Source organism: Somniosus microcephalus, chromosome 8, assembly GCF_052327205.1.
Source record: "Somniosus microcephalus isolate GS21.2 chromosome 8, FLI_Smic_1.0, whole genome shotgun sequence".
Taxonomy (NCBI): Eukaryota; Metazoa; Chordata; class Chondrichthyes; order Squaliformes; family Somniosidae; genus Somniosus; species Somniosus microcephalus.
Window position 1 is genome coordinate 75,689,564 of NC_140994.1, and position 14,833 is coordinate 75,704,396.

Here is a 14,833-nt window from a genome sequence, read left to right on the forward strand (position 1 = left end):
TCATCTGCGGTGTATTTCCTTTCCTTCCAAAATGTACTACAGGAAACTCTCGTTTAAACGGCACCTAAATATCCGTAATTCTCTATTAACTGGCAAAATTCATACTCCGAAAACAACACCTCAATAACCGGAAATGTTGCCGAGTCCGAGTCTCCTGCGGTGGCCGAGTTTGTCAGTGGGGGTAATTCTCCAAACTGTCACTACTCGGCTTCTTGGCGCTGTCGGAAGTCCGAACACCTCAATAACAGGAGTCTGACTCTCCCGCGCTGCCGGGAGTACCCAATTACTGTATACTGCACATTTCTTGATTTTTTAATTTTTGTTTGTTAAAAATAGCCTCAGTAAATAACCCTCTCCGTCATCCAGAATTTTTAATCAACCAGCACCATCCCGGTCCCGTCGGTGCCGGACACCAAAGAATTTCCTGCACTTCACATTTTTCTACATTACTCTGCAACTCAAGTAAGGGGCCTCTAATATTTCATGCAGTTCAGTTACAGCTGCACTTTACTCAAATATCTGTTCTAACTTTGTGCAACTGAAAGCATAAATTTTTAAATATATTTCACCCAAGTGTTCTCCATGGTAATCACATCCCACCCAATTTCTCCACCATACAAAAGCATGTAAAGAATATATGCAACATGCCTAATATAAATTTTATCTGCACTTTAAACACAAAACAGTGTTGTACTGAAACTGATGATTCTGACAGTAATCACACACATATTTGTAGGTTACAACAGACATCACAGAGTAAAGAACAGTAGATAATTATATAGCTTGCATATGAAGCCAAAAATCAGTGGCATAAGGATAGAGTAATCAATAACAATTTAAACTGATTCGTATTCCTGGCTAATGTTGTGGACTATCACCATCGCCCATGCCTGAGACAATTTACTAAGCATTTCATTGTGGCTGACACTGGAGTCTTTCACTGTTTCAAGTCAATCAAGTATTAATATTTGCTCTTTGTTCAGTTTTTTGTGATGATTTTCTTTTAGAAACAGAGCTTGTACGATGATTTTTTTTTCTTTAAGATATGGGGGATCTGGTTTTTGTTTTAGAAGCTAGTTAACCTTTTTATTCTTCGCCTGGGCTGCAACCCCTATAGTGAAAACTTGAGATTTGGAATGGAATTATTTCTAGCTCCTGTACAATGATGCACAGCATGACTAACATGAGCAAAGGCATGCCCAGAGACAGCCATACATTTTACTGCTCCACTCTGATACTGCAAATAAGGATTAACTCGCATAGTTTCCTTCAAAGGGATTTGAGCAGTTCATCACCAAAACAATATGTATTGGAATTTTCCATAGGCATCAGGAATGGTCACTACTAATGTTCACTCTAAGCTGCGCGACCGCACAGCCCGGGACCGGCTTTTTCAAGGTTAAGTTTCGCGCATGCTCGAAACTGTGAATGGGTCGCGCAGCCCCTTAAAGTGGCCACGCACCTAAAACAAATTAGGGGGAACAGTGGTCGCTATCAAGGATTGGCAGTTTGACTTGTTTTCCAAATGACAACTGGCACTAATACAGCTGGAAACTCGATATCTGGTTTACCAGCATGCATAGTGCTGAGGAAAAGCACGGTCTCAGATGTTACACCCTCCTAAAGAATGCCAGTTTCTATCAGGAATGTTAGCACATAGGCAAAACAAATCACCAAAAAACAGTGCACGTTGGGCATTTAGACAGCTGTAAGTTTAACTTATCGATTAACTCATATATATTTTCCTAATGTCAAGCAGAACTTAAATCAACGGAAGCCAAACAAGGACAGTTTAACTGACTGGTATTTCAGGTGTACTGCCTCCACGAGGGGATCCGTTTTGTGGCCCCTCACATGCTTCCGTAATAGGACTGTCCCTGGGGTGGAGAGCCACGAAGGTAGGGGCACTCCTGAGGTTGATTTGCGGGGGAAAACAAACATCTTCTCGTGAGGAGTGGCGTTAGTAGCAGTACACAGTAGCGACCTTATCGAGTGGAGTACGTCTGGGAGGACCTCTTGCCAGCGGGAGGTAGGGAGGCCTTTAGACCTTAGTGCTAAGGTGACCGCCTTCCACACCGTCGCGTTCTCCCTCTCCACTTGCCCATTACCCCGGGGGTTATAACTAGTGGTCCGACTCGTGGCTATCCCCTTCGACAGCAGGTATTGGCGCAGTTCGTCGCTCATGAACGACGCCCCCCTGTCAGTGTGGATGTAGTTAGGCATGCCGAACGTGCAAAACAGGCTGCTGAGGCACTTGATGACTGTGGCACTGGTCATGTCTGGGCAGGGGTAGGCGAATGGGAAGCGGGAGTACTCGTCCACAATGTTGAGAAAGTATACATTGCGGTCGGTGGAGGGGAGTGGTCCCTTGAAATCTAAGCTCAGGCGCTCGAATGGCCGTGTAGCTTTGATCAGGTGGGCTCGGTCGGGCCTGAAAAAATGGGGCTTGCATTCCGCACAGGTGCGGCAGTCCCTGGTCATAGACCGGACCTCCTCGATGGAATAGGGCAGGTTACGGGATTTTATAAAGTGGAATAGCCGGGTGACCCCCGGGTGGCAGAGGCCATTGTGGAGGCCCTGTAGCCTGTCCCCCTGGATGCTGGCACACATCCCTCGTGATAGGGCGTCGGGGGATTCGTTGAGGGCCCCCGGCCACAAGAGACCAAAACCACTTGGAATCCCTAAAGTCGCTCAACTTAACAAGTAGAAATGGTCATCAAGGTCAGAGGAAACATTACTGGAAAACTAATAGGCTCAAAATAACAATGTTTTTGTTTCTTCTCCCTCTTTTTCTTCATTCTGAATAACTTAGCTACTTGGAATCCAGATTCCAAGAGGGAAGTCCAGACAAAGTTCGAGAGGTCAAATCAAGAACTACTGTTTGTAAAAGAAGAGGCACAGGATTTGGTAACCCAAGTTTCAGTGAATTTATTGTGGAATATTTCCCTTTAAGTTGACTTATTTTCATTTGTGGATTTTAATATGAGCCCTCTTTCTAGCACGATGGTGGGAATTTTCTGCTTTGGTCTCTCATGGTGCATGCCAGGAGTGTACAGGGGGGAATTCCGCATCCCTTGCCCACGATTTTCTGATTGTTATGGTTGGAAAGTCACGCGCTGGGGTGTAAAGGTTCCTGCTACGTGTCCTTGCTGTGCATCAGGAGCACTGAAATAGAAAACCTCAACTGATATTGTTTAAATGGAAGCACTGTACATCAGATGTTTAAATATTGTCCTTTGAGAAATATCATAATTCACTCAACAATAGATTATATATTTTTTCATTTGCATGTTAATGCTTAAAGATATTACAGATAAAGGTTGCCTTAATTGCAGAGTTCAACAATTTGGAAGCAAAAACTTAGGTAAAAATAATTATTGTGTGGGTAAAAAGTGCTTCAGTTGTGAGGGACATATTAATTAATTAAAGCTAATGTAGCCAAGCATGGAGAATCTCAATAAGTCATTAACGTTAATGTATTCAAAACAGTTCACTAGAGTTTGCCATAGTGTTCTTATGCAGCAAACAATAGACAAGATATAACCAGATATAATGTCTGCTTACCGGGTCCGTGAGCTCAGGCAAATTGGCCTTGTACGTAAGAGGACGGCAATCCCTTGTATTATTGACCAATTCACATGGAAGGAACTTTGGTCCAAGGTCATCTCCATCAAGTATATCAACTGTCAGCGTTGTTGTGCTGGTTCTTCTATTAATTGGATTTGGAGCTCGGTCCTGTGAATCAATGAAAAAAGTCCTGAGTGTGTTGCATAGAATTACATAGAATTTACAGCACAGAAACAGGCCACTCGGCACAACTGGTCGATGTCAGTGTTTATGCTTCGCAGGAGCCTCCCCCCTCCCCCCTCCCTACCTCATCTCACCCTATCAGCATATCCTTCTATTCAGTTCTCCCTCATGTACTTATCGAGCTTCCCCTTAAATGCATCTATGCTATTCACCTCAACTAATTCTTGTGGCAGCGAGTTCCACGTTGGCATATTTTTCTTTTCAATGCAGTAACATTATTGTAACTAATTACCACCTGGTAAAGCTATAGCGAATGTTGAAAAGCAGGTGGCATAATAATTTAATTGTGCGTGAGTGTGTGTGTCTGTGTGTGTTGTCTTGCTTCACTTGGCTATTGTGTTTGGTGTGTCTATAATTTTCTCTTTCTGATTGGTTAATTGTAGTCTGTTTCTTTCCTGCTTTCTAGTCTGTCTTTGTTAGCTGATACGAAGAAAAATGACCAAATCACAATCAATCAGATGCTACAAAGGCAAAACGAACCAAAATAGAAATCATATTTCATACAGTTGCCATGACAGTCCCTACCCAACTAAACCTAACTAACATTTCTATTAGACATGCACATTTCATTGTAATGATGGAGTCACTTCTCATGCACCGTGATAGTTTCTTTTTTCTCCAGAGTATCCACAGCCATATCCTTAAATAATACCAGACATTGGCTTGGTGGCCAAACCTCAGCTCCAACTTATGGCCAAACCCAGGACTTAAATTTTCCTCAGTCTCAGCGTCTAGCAATATAATTAAAAGTTATTTAAAAAGTGCATCACACATTTTTAAATGTGGTTCCAACCAACATTTTTATGAATATGATATCGTGGCGATAACGGAGACCTGGATCAAAAAAGGACAGGATTGGGTACTAAATATTCCTGGATATATAGGGCTGGATTTTGCCAGCCCTGGGGAGGTGGGTTTGGAGGTGGGACTGCCGGGAAAATAGCAGAATTTGGGGGCGGGTGCCCAACTCGCCCCCAACCCACCTCCATGCCATCTTGCCAGGAGTCGGGTAGCCGACCCGTGCCAGATCCTGCCTCCTCGAGGCGGGAAGGGGATTAATGCCAATTAACTGCCTGTTAACGGGTAGGTAACAGGCAGTTTTTTGGCTAATCCCTATTTTGAGCCCTGAAGTGTGGGCTTCCTGACGGCTCTGAACCTCGCCAGGGTCAGCGAGGCGGGCCGTCGGTCGGAGGGGGTCGGAGGGGCCGAGATGTCCGGTGTGCAGATGAGTAATGGGTGCATGTGTGCAGAGGTAAGTGTGTGAGGTGTGTGTAAAGTATTTTAATAAGTTTTACTTACCTTTACTTCTTCCTGCAGGCTTCCTCCCTTCAGGTCTCGGGAGTCCCTCAGCTCACCGGCACAGAAAGCAGAATGGCCGCTGAACTGTCAAAAGCTGCAGCCTTCTGCTTTCTGGTCAGGAAGTCTTTCTAATTGAGTCTTGAGTAAAGACACAACTTAGAAGACAGACTGTCAGTGTTTAACAGCTTCACGGAGCTGTCAAACGATGACATTACATCTGTCAAAAGCTCTTGACAGATGAAACGGCACTTGCTGACGTCACCTGTAACTGGCTTTCCCTTAATTGGCCTGTTAAGCCCGCTGGACGGGCTTACCAAGGTCAATCAAGGGAAAATAGCGTGGGTTGGCCACAAGTCGATGGAGGCGGGACTAAAACCCAACAAGTGGGAGTCCCGCCTCCAAAAGCTTCCCATTAACAAAATCCAGCCCAAGGTCTTCAGGAAAGATAGGGAAGGAAAGAAAGGAGGTAGGGTGACAGTCTTGATTAAGGAAAATATTACAGTCCTGGAGAGAAAGGATGTCCTGGAGGAGTCAAGGACAGAATCTATTTGATTAGAGTTAGGAAGCAATAGAGGTGCCATTACACTACTAGGTGTATTCTATAGGCCACCAACTAGTGGGAAGGATATAGAGGAACAAATTTGCAGGGAAATTACAGAGAAGTGCAAGAACTATAGAGTAGTGATAATGGGGGCCTTCAATTATCCTAATATAGATTGGAATAGTAATAGTGTAAAGGGCCGAGAGGGAGAAGAATTTCTGAAATGTGTTCAGGAGAACTTTCTTGATCAGTACGTTTCTGGCCCAACGAGGAAGGAGGCATTGCTGGATCTGGTTCTGGGGAATGAGGTGGGTCAAGAGGAACAAGTGTCAGTCGGGGAACTTTTAGAGAACAGGGATCATAGTGTCGTAAGGTTTAAATTAGCTATGGAAAAGGTCAAGGAACAATCTAGAGTAAAAATACTTAATTGGAGGAGGACCAGTTTGAGTGGGTTGAGAATGGATCTGGCCCAGGCAAATTGGAATCAAAGACTGGCAAGCAAAACTGTAATCGAACAATGGGCTGCCTTTAAAAAGGAGATAGTTCAGGTACAGTCGAGGCACATTCCCACAAGCGGGAAAGGTAGGGCAACCAAAGTCAAAGCTCCCTGGATGATGAAAAAGATACAGAGTAAGATGAAGCAGAAAAAGGGTGCGTATGACAGATGTTAGGTTGAGAATACGAGTGAGAACCAGGTTGAATATAGAAAGTTCAGAGGGGAAATGAAAAAGGAAATAAGAGGGGCAAAGAGAGAGTATGAGAATAGATTGACAGCTAACATAAAAGGGAATCTAAAAGTCTTCTATAAGCATATAAATAATAAATGGGTAGCAAGAGGATGGGTGGGCCCAATTAGGGACCAAAAAGGAGACCAACGCATAGAGGCAGAGGGCATGGCTGAGGTACTAAATGAGTACTTTGCATCTGTCTTGACCAAGGAATAAGATGCTGCCAAAGTCATAGTGAAAGAGGAGGTAGTTGAGAAAGTAGATGGGATAAAAATTGGTAAAGAGGAGGTACTAGAAAGGCTGTCTGTACTTAAAGTAGAAAAGTCACCAGGACCAGATGGGATGCATCCTAGGATGCTGAGGGAGGTAGGTGTGGAAATTGCAAAGGTACTGGCCATAATCTTCCAATCCACCTTAGATACGGGGGTGGTGCCACAGGACTGGAGAATTGCAAATGTTACACCCTTGTTCAAAAAAGGGTGTAAGGATAAACCCAGCAGCTACAGACCAGTCAGTTTAACCTCAGTAGTGGAGAAGCTTTTAGAAATGAAAATCCGGGACAAAATTAACAGTCACTTGGACAAGTGTGGAATAATTAAGGAAAATCAGCATGGATTTGTCAAAGGCAAATCATGTTTAACTAACTTGATTGAGTTTTTTGATGAGGTAACAGAGAGGGTTGATGAGGCCAATGTGGTTGATGTAGTGGACATGGACTTCCAAAAGGTGTTTGATATAGTGTCACATATGAGACTTGCCAGCAAAGTTAAAGCCCCTGGAATAAAAGGGACAGTGGCAGCATGGATACAAAATTGGTTAAGTGACAGGAAACAGAGAGTAGTGGTGAATGGTTGTTTTTCGGACTGGAGGAAGGTAGACAGTGGTGTTCTCCAGGGGTCGGTACTAGGACCGCTGCTTTTCTTGATATATATTAATGACTTGGATGTGGGTGTACAGGGCACAATTTCAAAATTTGCAGATGACACAAAACTTGGAAGTATAGTGAACAGTGAGGAGGATAGTGATAGACTTCAAGAGGACATAGACAGGCTGGTGGAATGGGTGGACATGTGGCAGATGCAATTTAATGCAGAAAAGTGCGAAGTGATACATGTTGGTAGGATGAATGAGGAGAGGCAATATAAACTAAAGGGTACAATTCTAAAGGGGGTGCATGAACAGAGAGACCTGGGGGTATATGTGCACAAATCGTTGAAGGTGGCAGGGCAGGTTGAGAAAGCAGTTAAAAAAGCTTATGGGATCCTGGGCTTCATAAATAGAGGCATAGAGTACAAAAGCAAGGAGGTTATGATGAAACTTTCTAAAACACTGGTTGTCCTCAACTGGAGTTTTGTGTCCATTTCTGGGCATCGCACTTTGGGAAGGATGTGAAGGCCTTAGAGAGGGTGCAGAAAAGATTTCCAAGAATGGTTCCAGGGATGAGGGACTTCAGTTTCATGGATAGATTGGAGAAGAGGAGGTTGAGAGGAGATTTGATAGAGGTGTCCAAAATCATGATAGATCTAGACAGAGCAGATGGAGAGAAATTGTTCCCATTGGTGGAAGGGTCGAGAACCTGAGGACACAGATTTAAGGTGATTGGCAGAAGAGCCAAAGGTGACATGAGGAAAATCTTTTTTACGCAGCAAGTGGTTATGATCTGGAATGCACTTCCTGAAAGGGTGATGGAGGCAGATTCAATCGTGGCTGTCAAAAGGGAATTTGATAAGTGCCTGAAGGAAAAAAAAATTGCAGGGCTACGGGGAAAGGGTGGGATAGTGAGACTAGCTGGAGTGCTCTTGCAGAGAGCCGGCACGGGCTCAACGGGCCGAATGGCCTCCTGTGCTGTAACCATTCTATGATTCTAAGATTCTAATACACATCTATTTCCTGTCTTTATGAATTTCTCCTCTATCCCACCCAGCCACTAGAGCAAACAAGCAATCTGGGTCCACTAACCCCACAAACACATGCACAACTGCAGATCCAGGAAAGTACCCAAGCCTCAGACAGATAGACCCATTCACAGCACCTATATACACCTTTAGGACAGACAGTAGGAGAAACATTTTTACGCAGAGGATTGTAAGGTTTTGAAATGCACAACCAGAGACAGCGACTGAAGATGAGACCATGTCAACATTTAAGAATAGATTAGAATTTGTGGAGGGAAAGTGGAATTAAGAGGTACAGGAACAGGGTGGGCACCGTGGGCTTACTTGTGTGGAGCATAAACACCAACATGAACTGGTTGGACCAACCGGCCTATTTCTCTGTTGTAATTTCTATGTAAGCTATGAGCGGACCACTGCAGCCCAAGCCCACTCATGTCCCACATAAAGATCCCCTGACAGCCTCACACCTAGCACAGCCTCACTTTGTCAGGGCAGTGCACAGGTTTGAGAACTCTGGCACAAAATCTAATCTTTTGCTACAACAGGTCTTTGGGGAAAAATTGGGTTGCACCCCCTTTGGGGCGCTAACTTCGCTGGGGCGCTACTTTTAGCGCCCCGATAAAGTTAGCGCCCCCGCCCAAAATTGAATGGTAGCGCCCCAAGCAGGAGGCGGGGTGCTACTGGAAATGCTCCCCCTCCCTCTTGGGGCGTTCCAGTTCAATATCGCGACGTTACATTGTGGCACTAATGGAAGCAACCGAATTTTGTCCCCTTTGTCTTTCTGATACAGAAGTCGATTTCCCTCTCCCATGTCACTGCACATGGGGAGTGACGACTGAGTGTATTCTTCAGATAAAAGGTCGTTAGAGGATGAGGGTGTAATTCAGTCTCCAATCTGTCTTTACTTTTATTTAATACTTTAATTTGATATTATTTTCATTTAAATAGCAAAACATACAGTGGCTTGGGAAGCAAAGAAATAGAGTTGGTTGGCGCGTAGCCATTTCTCTGCAGTACGGGCTCAGGGGCTAGGAGACATAAAACGGAGGCACTACAGAGTCACAACTAGGGAGAGCATAATTAAACGTTTACAGAGGCAGCTTCCATTGGAAGTGCGCACAGAGGAATTTATAGTAGAATAAGCTGATACAAGAAATGCATGCAGATGTAAGATTTTTAATATTTATGTATATCTTACTTTGAAGAACAGTCATGCATTGCCTGTTCTTCACGCTGATCTATTTTGATTAAATACTGTGCAGATGAGCTACACAGATTAATTTTCTATCTTTTCTTTGTGTTGCATGACATATTACAGTTGTAGTGTATGTAACCGTTCTACCTTTAAGAGAACAATTGTATGTAACCGTCCACCTTTAAGAGAACTATTTTAGGTGTTGCACTACTTTATCTTGGCTGCTGTATACTGTAATACCGGGAGTGACCACACCGGTATATAAGTGCTGTGTAAGGATTTATTGGGCAGATTCGCCCTGACCTTCGAATAGTAAAGTCCTGTTAAAGTTACTCTTGTAGTCTGTGTATTAATTCACCATATAACCCACAGACTTTACAGTGGCGACGGGTTCGATCTTACCCTGCGGCAGCGACACACCCGAAGCAGTTAACGAGCGTCGAGAAGAGGCACCCGCCCTCGTCGTTCGGCTGAGAGAAGACTCGAGTCTGCAGAGCAAGGAAGAAGGAAGGATTCAGACACGAAGCCTTCCATCAGCAACAGGCTGTTATTGTCCCTTCTGCCACGGCGGTGAGTGAGCCGACCAGCCAAGAGAAGCAAGTCGGCCACGTTGACTGTGAGTAGGGGGAAAATAAAAAGAAACGGAGGATAAGGGCGGTGAACTCGACCACGGTCGGGGGAAAGGAGCCGGACAGAAGTCGGGCCCAGAGGCACTGAGACTGGGGCAGCGTAGGGCATGGAAGCCGCGGTACAAGCGGGAACGCAGCCGGTGTGAGAGACCGGGCTACAAGCGGGAACGCAGCTGGTGTGAGAGACCGGGCTACAAGCAGGCTGGGAGGCGCAACAGCGTCGTGAGACAGCTAGACCGCGACCGGCGAAAAAGGCCGGGCAGCTACCGAGGCCACGAGGCGCTGCGACCGGGATCGTAAGGCGCGGGAAGATATAAAAATAAATAAAACCGCGGAGAACTCAGCCGCAGCCGGGGGAGGAAAGGACCGGATTGCGAGAGGGCTGGGAGGCGCGATTGGAAGCCGCTGAGGGAGAGACAGAGCCCGAGTGAAGGGGGAACGGGACCGAGCGAGGGAGACCGAGCAAGATTCCGCCCAGCGGCTGGAACTGTTTGCCGCCAACGGGTTGTCCCCAGCGCCGGTTGTCGGCCGAGAAAAGGGAACAAGGAACGCACTGAAGCCGGCGCGCAGGCTGCGAACTCCGAAAGCCAGCGGTCGTCGCCCGAAGGAAAGCTTACCCCTCCCCAAGCGCGGGAAACCGCCATTTTTGGAAAAAAAAAAGTAACGAACAAATTCGTTGTGGTTTCTCAAAAAGATAGTGAAGATGCCTAAGCATGGTAACATCAACAACTTCGATTCCAAGGTGGAAGATTGGGCCACGTACGTAGAACGCATCGAGATATATTGTGAGGCCAATAAAATAGCAGATGATGATAAAGCTCTCACCTTATTAAACGCAATGGGGGCGAAGACATACGGGCTATTGAAGCATCTTCTATCACCAGCTAAACCGGCGGATCAGGCTTTCGCTGATATTGTTGCTGTCCTGAAGGATCATTTGAACCCCACACCGCTGATGTTGGCGGAACGATTCAAATTTTATGCGAGAACGCAACGGAAAGAGGAAAGCAACGCGGAATACTTGGTCGAACTGCGTAGACTAGCGAAATACTGCCAGTTTGGGGAAAATCTGACAGAGGCATTGAGAGACAAGTTCGTGTGCGGGTTGTCGAAGGAAGGAACACAAAAGCGACTGCTCGAAGAGAACGATCTTACACTTGACAAGGCTGTCCTTATTGCAGCATCACACAAAGCAGCCACGAGAGGCACTGCGGAAATGCAGCTGAAGGCAGCGGTACTCAGCGTGGATCAAATGACTTCGGGTACAACAAAATGTTATCGTTGTGGGAAGACAACACACGACCAGAACCAATGCTGGTTTAAAAACCAGGAATGTAGAAAATGTGGCAAGCTTGGTCACATCGCTAAAGTATGCCGGTCAGGAAAGAAGACCAACAACAGAAAAAAGTCACCGCAGGAGAAGTACAGCAAGGTACACAAGGTGGCTGAGAAGAGTTCAGATGAACAGAATTCGGATTCAGACCCGAACGGCCAGGAACTGGGTAGTCTGAGAATTCACAATGTGAGTAAGGAAGCTGACCTACAAACTATCTGGGTCACACTAAAAGTAGCCGGAGTCCAAGTGAAAATGGAATTGGACACAGGATCAGCCCTATCAGTCATAAATCGAAGGGATTACAACCGGCTATTCTCACATATACCCTTGAGAGATACCAAGATCGTATTGCAGACATACACGGGGCATAAAGTATACCCCATGGGAAAGATACAAGTCAAGGTGAGAGACAGGGGCAAAGAACACCAAGGAATGGACTTATATGTACTACCTGAGGGAGGTCCACCACTTCTGGGACGGGAGTGGATCAGGGAAATAAACATGGAATGGCACTACCTAAAAGCAATAACGAGTGAGAACTCGGTGAAGACAATCAGCTCAGACTCTGAAATGGATGACGATAAGACCAGCCCAGGTGCGAAAGACAAGTCTAAAATGGACTTGCTGACAAAGGTTGGAAAAATGAAGGAGTGCATAAATACTGATGCTTCAAAGGAGAACAAAGTTTCAGAACAGAATTCCACTGAACAACAACAACATAGTTTGGCAGAGAATTCTGAGTCTGTCCAGTTTACAGACATGCACAAGTCTGAGGAACACCGGGCTCGAACTCAACTCCATTTCAAATTACAACAGCAATTAGAACAATTGAGTTGCCGTCTCGAGCAAGAGATAAAAGCAATGAAAACGTTCTTTGACACAGAGTGGGAGAATCTGGAAAGACAACAGAAACAGCTGAGGGAGAAAAGGGAGCAGGAGCACACAAACCGTCTGCGCAAGGAGGCCAAACGAATCAAAGCTGATTCGGTTTCTGAAGGTGCGTGCTCTAATCTGGTGGAGCAAGATGTTCAGCAACTGAAGGCGCTTGTTAGCAGATTGCAGGCAGAAAAGGCTGAGTTGGTCGCCATGAATTCCGAGCTCCTACTGAAGTTGGGTGCAGCATCACCGGATGATTCATTTGTGGAAATTCGAATGGTGGAGGCTGCGGATGATGGCGAAGTAGAAACAGCAAAGGAGCCCCAGGGCAAGGTTATAAACAGCCCTGCAGCTACTGGGAAACGGATGAGGTCAGAAGAGTCAACAGTCAGCCAACTCCTTCATATGCTGAGGGACAAGACTCTGAAATGGGAACAATTTGGACATGAGTCTAAATCTTCAAAGGAGAGGGGTTTGGAGCTCCCAAAAGTTATTGGAATAGCTGAGGTTGCAACACAGACTGAGAAGATGGCAGCAGAGCAAACCTTGGATGCCAAAAGTACGCTGATTCACGTCAATGTTGAACAACAGAATGCTGAAACAGCTGCTCCAGTAGAGGGATTGAATAATATAATCAATCAATCTCCCAATGAAGTTGAAGTATTGAAATCCCGAATGAGGTCAGTAGTAAAAGACTTGCAGGAAGCCCAGAAAAAGCTGGATGAAACTGAACGCATGAAGAAGTCTCTTCAGGAAAGATGTCTGGATTTGGAACAAAAGCTGGCTAACGTCCAGCTGGGTATGGAGGGAATAGAAGACCCTCTCGCTGGCCTAGCTCAGGACGACACCGAATATTACCATGACCTGTTGGACGACACCGAATATTACGATGACCTGCTCTGCCCAGCTTGTGATGAAAACTCCCAAAGTGCAGAAACCATGAAGAATCACCTAAAGTCTAAGGAACATCGGGAGATGGTGGTGCTACTACGGAAAAAGGAGGACGAGAAGGAGGAACGGTGCATGCAGCTGACAGCTGACAGTGGAGCCCAGAGAGTCTCCAAGAAGCAGAAAAGGAAAAGACGAAGCAGAAGATGATGACCATCTGAACCATTATCACCTCTACCAGGTCACACATGTGGTCTCTCCGTACGGAGCCAAATCAGTTTGGAAGTAGAAAAACTTCCCAAGGTACTCAAGCTTTTAGAAGTCAACAATGCTGGTTCAGAAGTGACGGAAGTTCAAGCTGTTAAGTCCAGTGAAGGACTATTGGATGAGTCACTCCAGCAACGTGAACCGACTACACCGAGACTGAATCTGTGAACTGTTTTCCGCAGAGACTGAATCTGTGAACTGTTTCCCGCAGAGACTGAATCTGTGAACTGTTTCCGCAGAGACTACATCTGTGAACTGTTTTTACATGAAGTTGGATATATGTTATGTTTAATGGGGAATAAGTATGTTGTAAGCTAAAAAGGGAGGATTGTAGTGTATGTAACCGTTCTACCTTTAAGAGAACTATTGTATGTAACCGTCCACCTTTAAGAGAACTATTTTAGGTGTTGCACTACTTTATCTTGGCTGCTGTATACTGTAATACCGGGAGTGACCACACCGGTATATAAGTGCTGTGTAAGGATTTATTGGGCAGATTCGCCCTGACCTTCGAATAGTAAAGTCCTGTTAAAGTTACTCTTGTAGTCTGTGTATTAATTCACCATATAACCCACAGACTTTACAACAGTAGTTTCTACTTTGGGCGTAATCGGCGATCTGGGTGCAAATTGCACCCAAAATTGTGCTAGTTTTGAGAAGAGCTTTTTTCCCCTCAAGTAAACTCATTTGCATATCTCTGAACATAAAATCCGCCCTGAACCAGCTCAGCGTTTTGGAATATAATTTTGTTTAAAAAAAAATTTGCTTTAAAAAATATTCCTTGATGTATTTAAGAGTGCTAACTTGGGGCAGTTTGATTAATACAGCTGAAAATGGGTTTATGACAAAAAATAAGCGTTTTTAATCAGAGTGTCAGTCCACCATCTGTGAGTAACCCGATTTTAATTGATTGAAAATTACTTTTTAAAAATATACAGAACCATTTTCTAGTTATATTGGGGTATAGTGGTCAGTTTCTTAGTAATTTGAAAAGAAAACATTCAAAAGCTTTTAAAACGTCCCTCTTAGTGTCTCAAAAGAACCAGCTTAATTTTTAAAGCCTTCTCGGAGGCCCGCAAACGAGCACAATTTGTGGAAATTTGCAAAGGGGATTAATTCGATCTGGGGGCATGGCCAGTTTTGTGGGCAAGGCCGGCTTTTAGTGCGATGTTTTTTGACCAGCGCAAAAGATCGCAGAAACTTGATTTGCGCTGGATGTAATTTGCGCTTAAAATTCCACGAACTTACGCCGATCTCGGGCGAAATGTTCTGAAAAAAACAGCACAACCGAGCGGAAACTATACCCCTATATGCTCATCACTGCAAACTATAGCACAAACATATAAAAGAAATAATTATCAAATAAATA

The 14,833-nt window shown here is 44.9% G+C and overlaps 1 protein-coding gene across 10 annotated transcripts in view; it reads right to left on the bottom strand.

The window, feature by feature from the left end:
• Window positions 1–14,833, bottom strand: part of pcdh15b (protocadherin-related 15b) — a 1,235,959-nt gene that overhangs the window by 735,599 nt on the left and 485,527 nt on the right. For 9 of the 10 annotated variants that reach the window (XM_085994900.1, XM_085994899.1, XM_085994896.1 and 6 more), the window contains one exon: window positions 3,565–3,735. In XM_085994900.1, the coding sequence (XP_085851026.1) occupies window positions 3,565–3,735 (171 nt within the window). Of the gene's footprint in view, window positions 1–3,564; window positions 3,736–14,833 lie in introns of those variants that run through there. The other variant, XM_085994897.1, reaches the window with a different exon arrangement.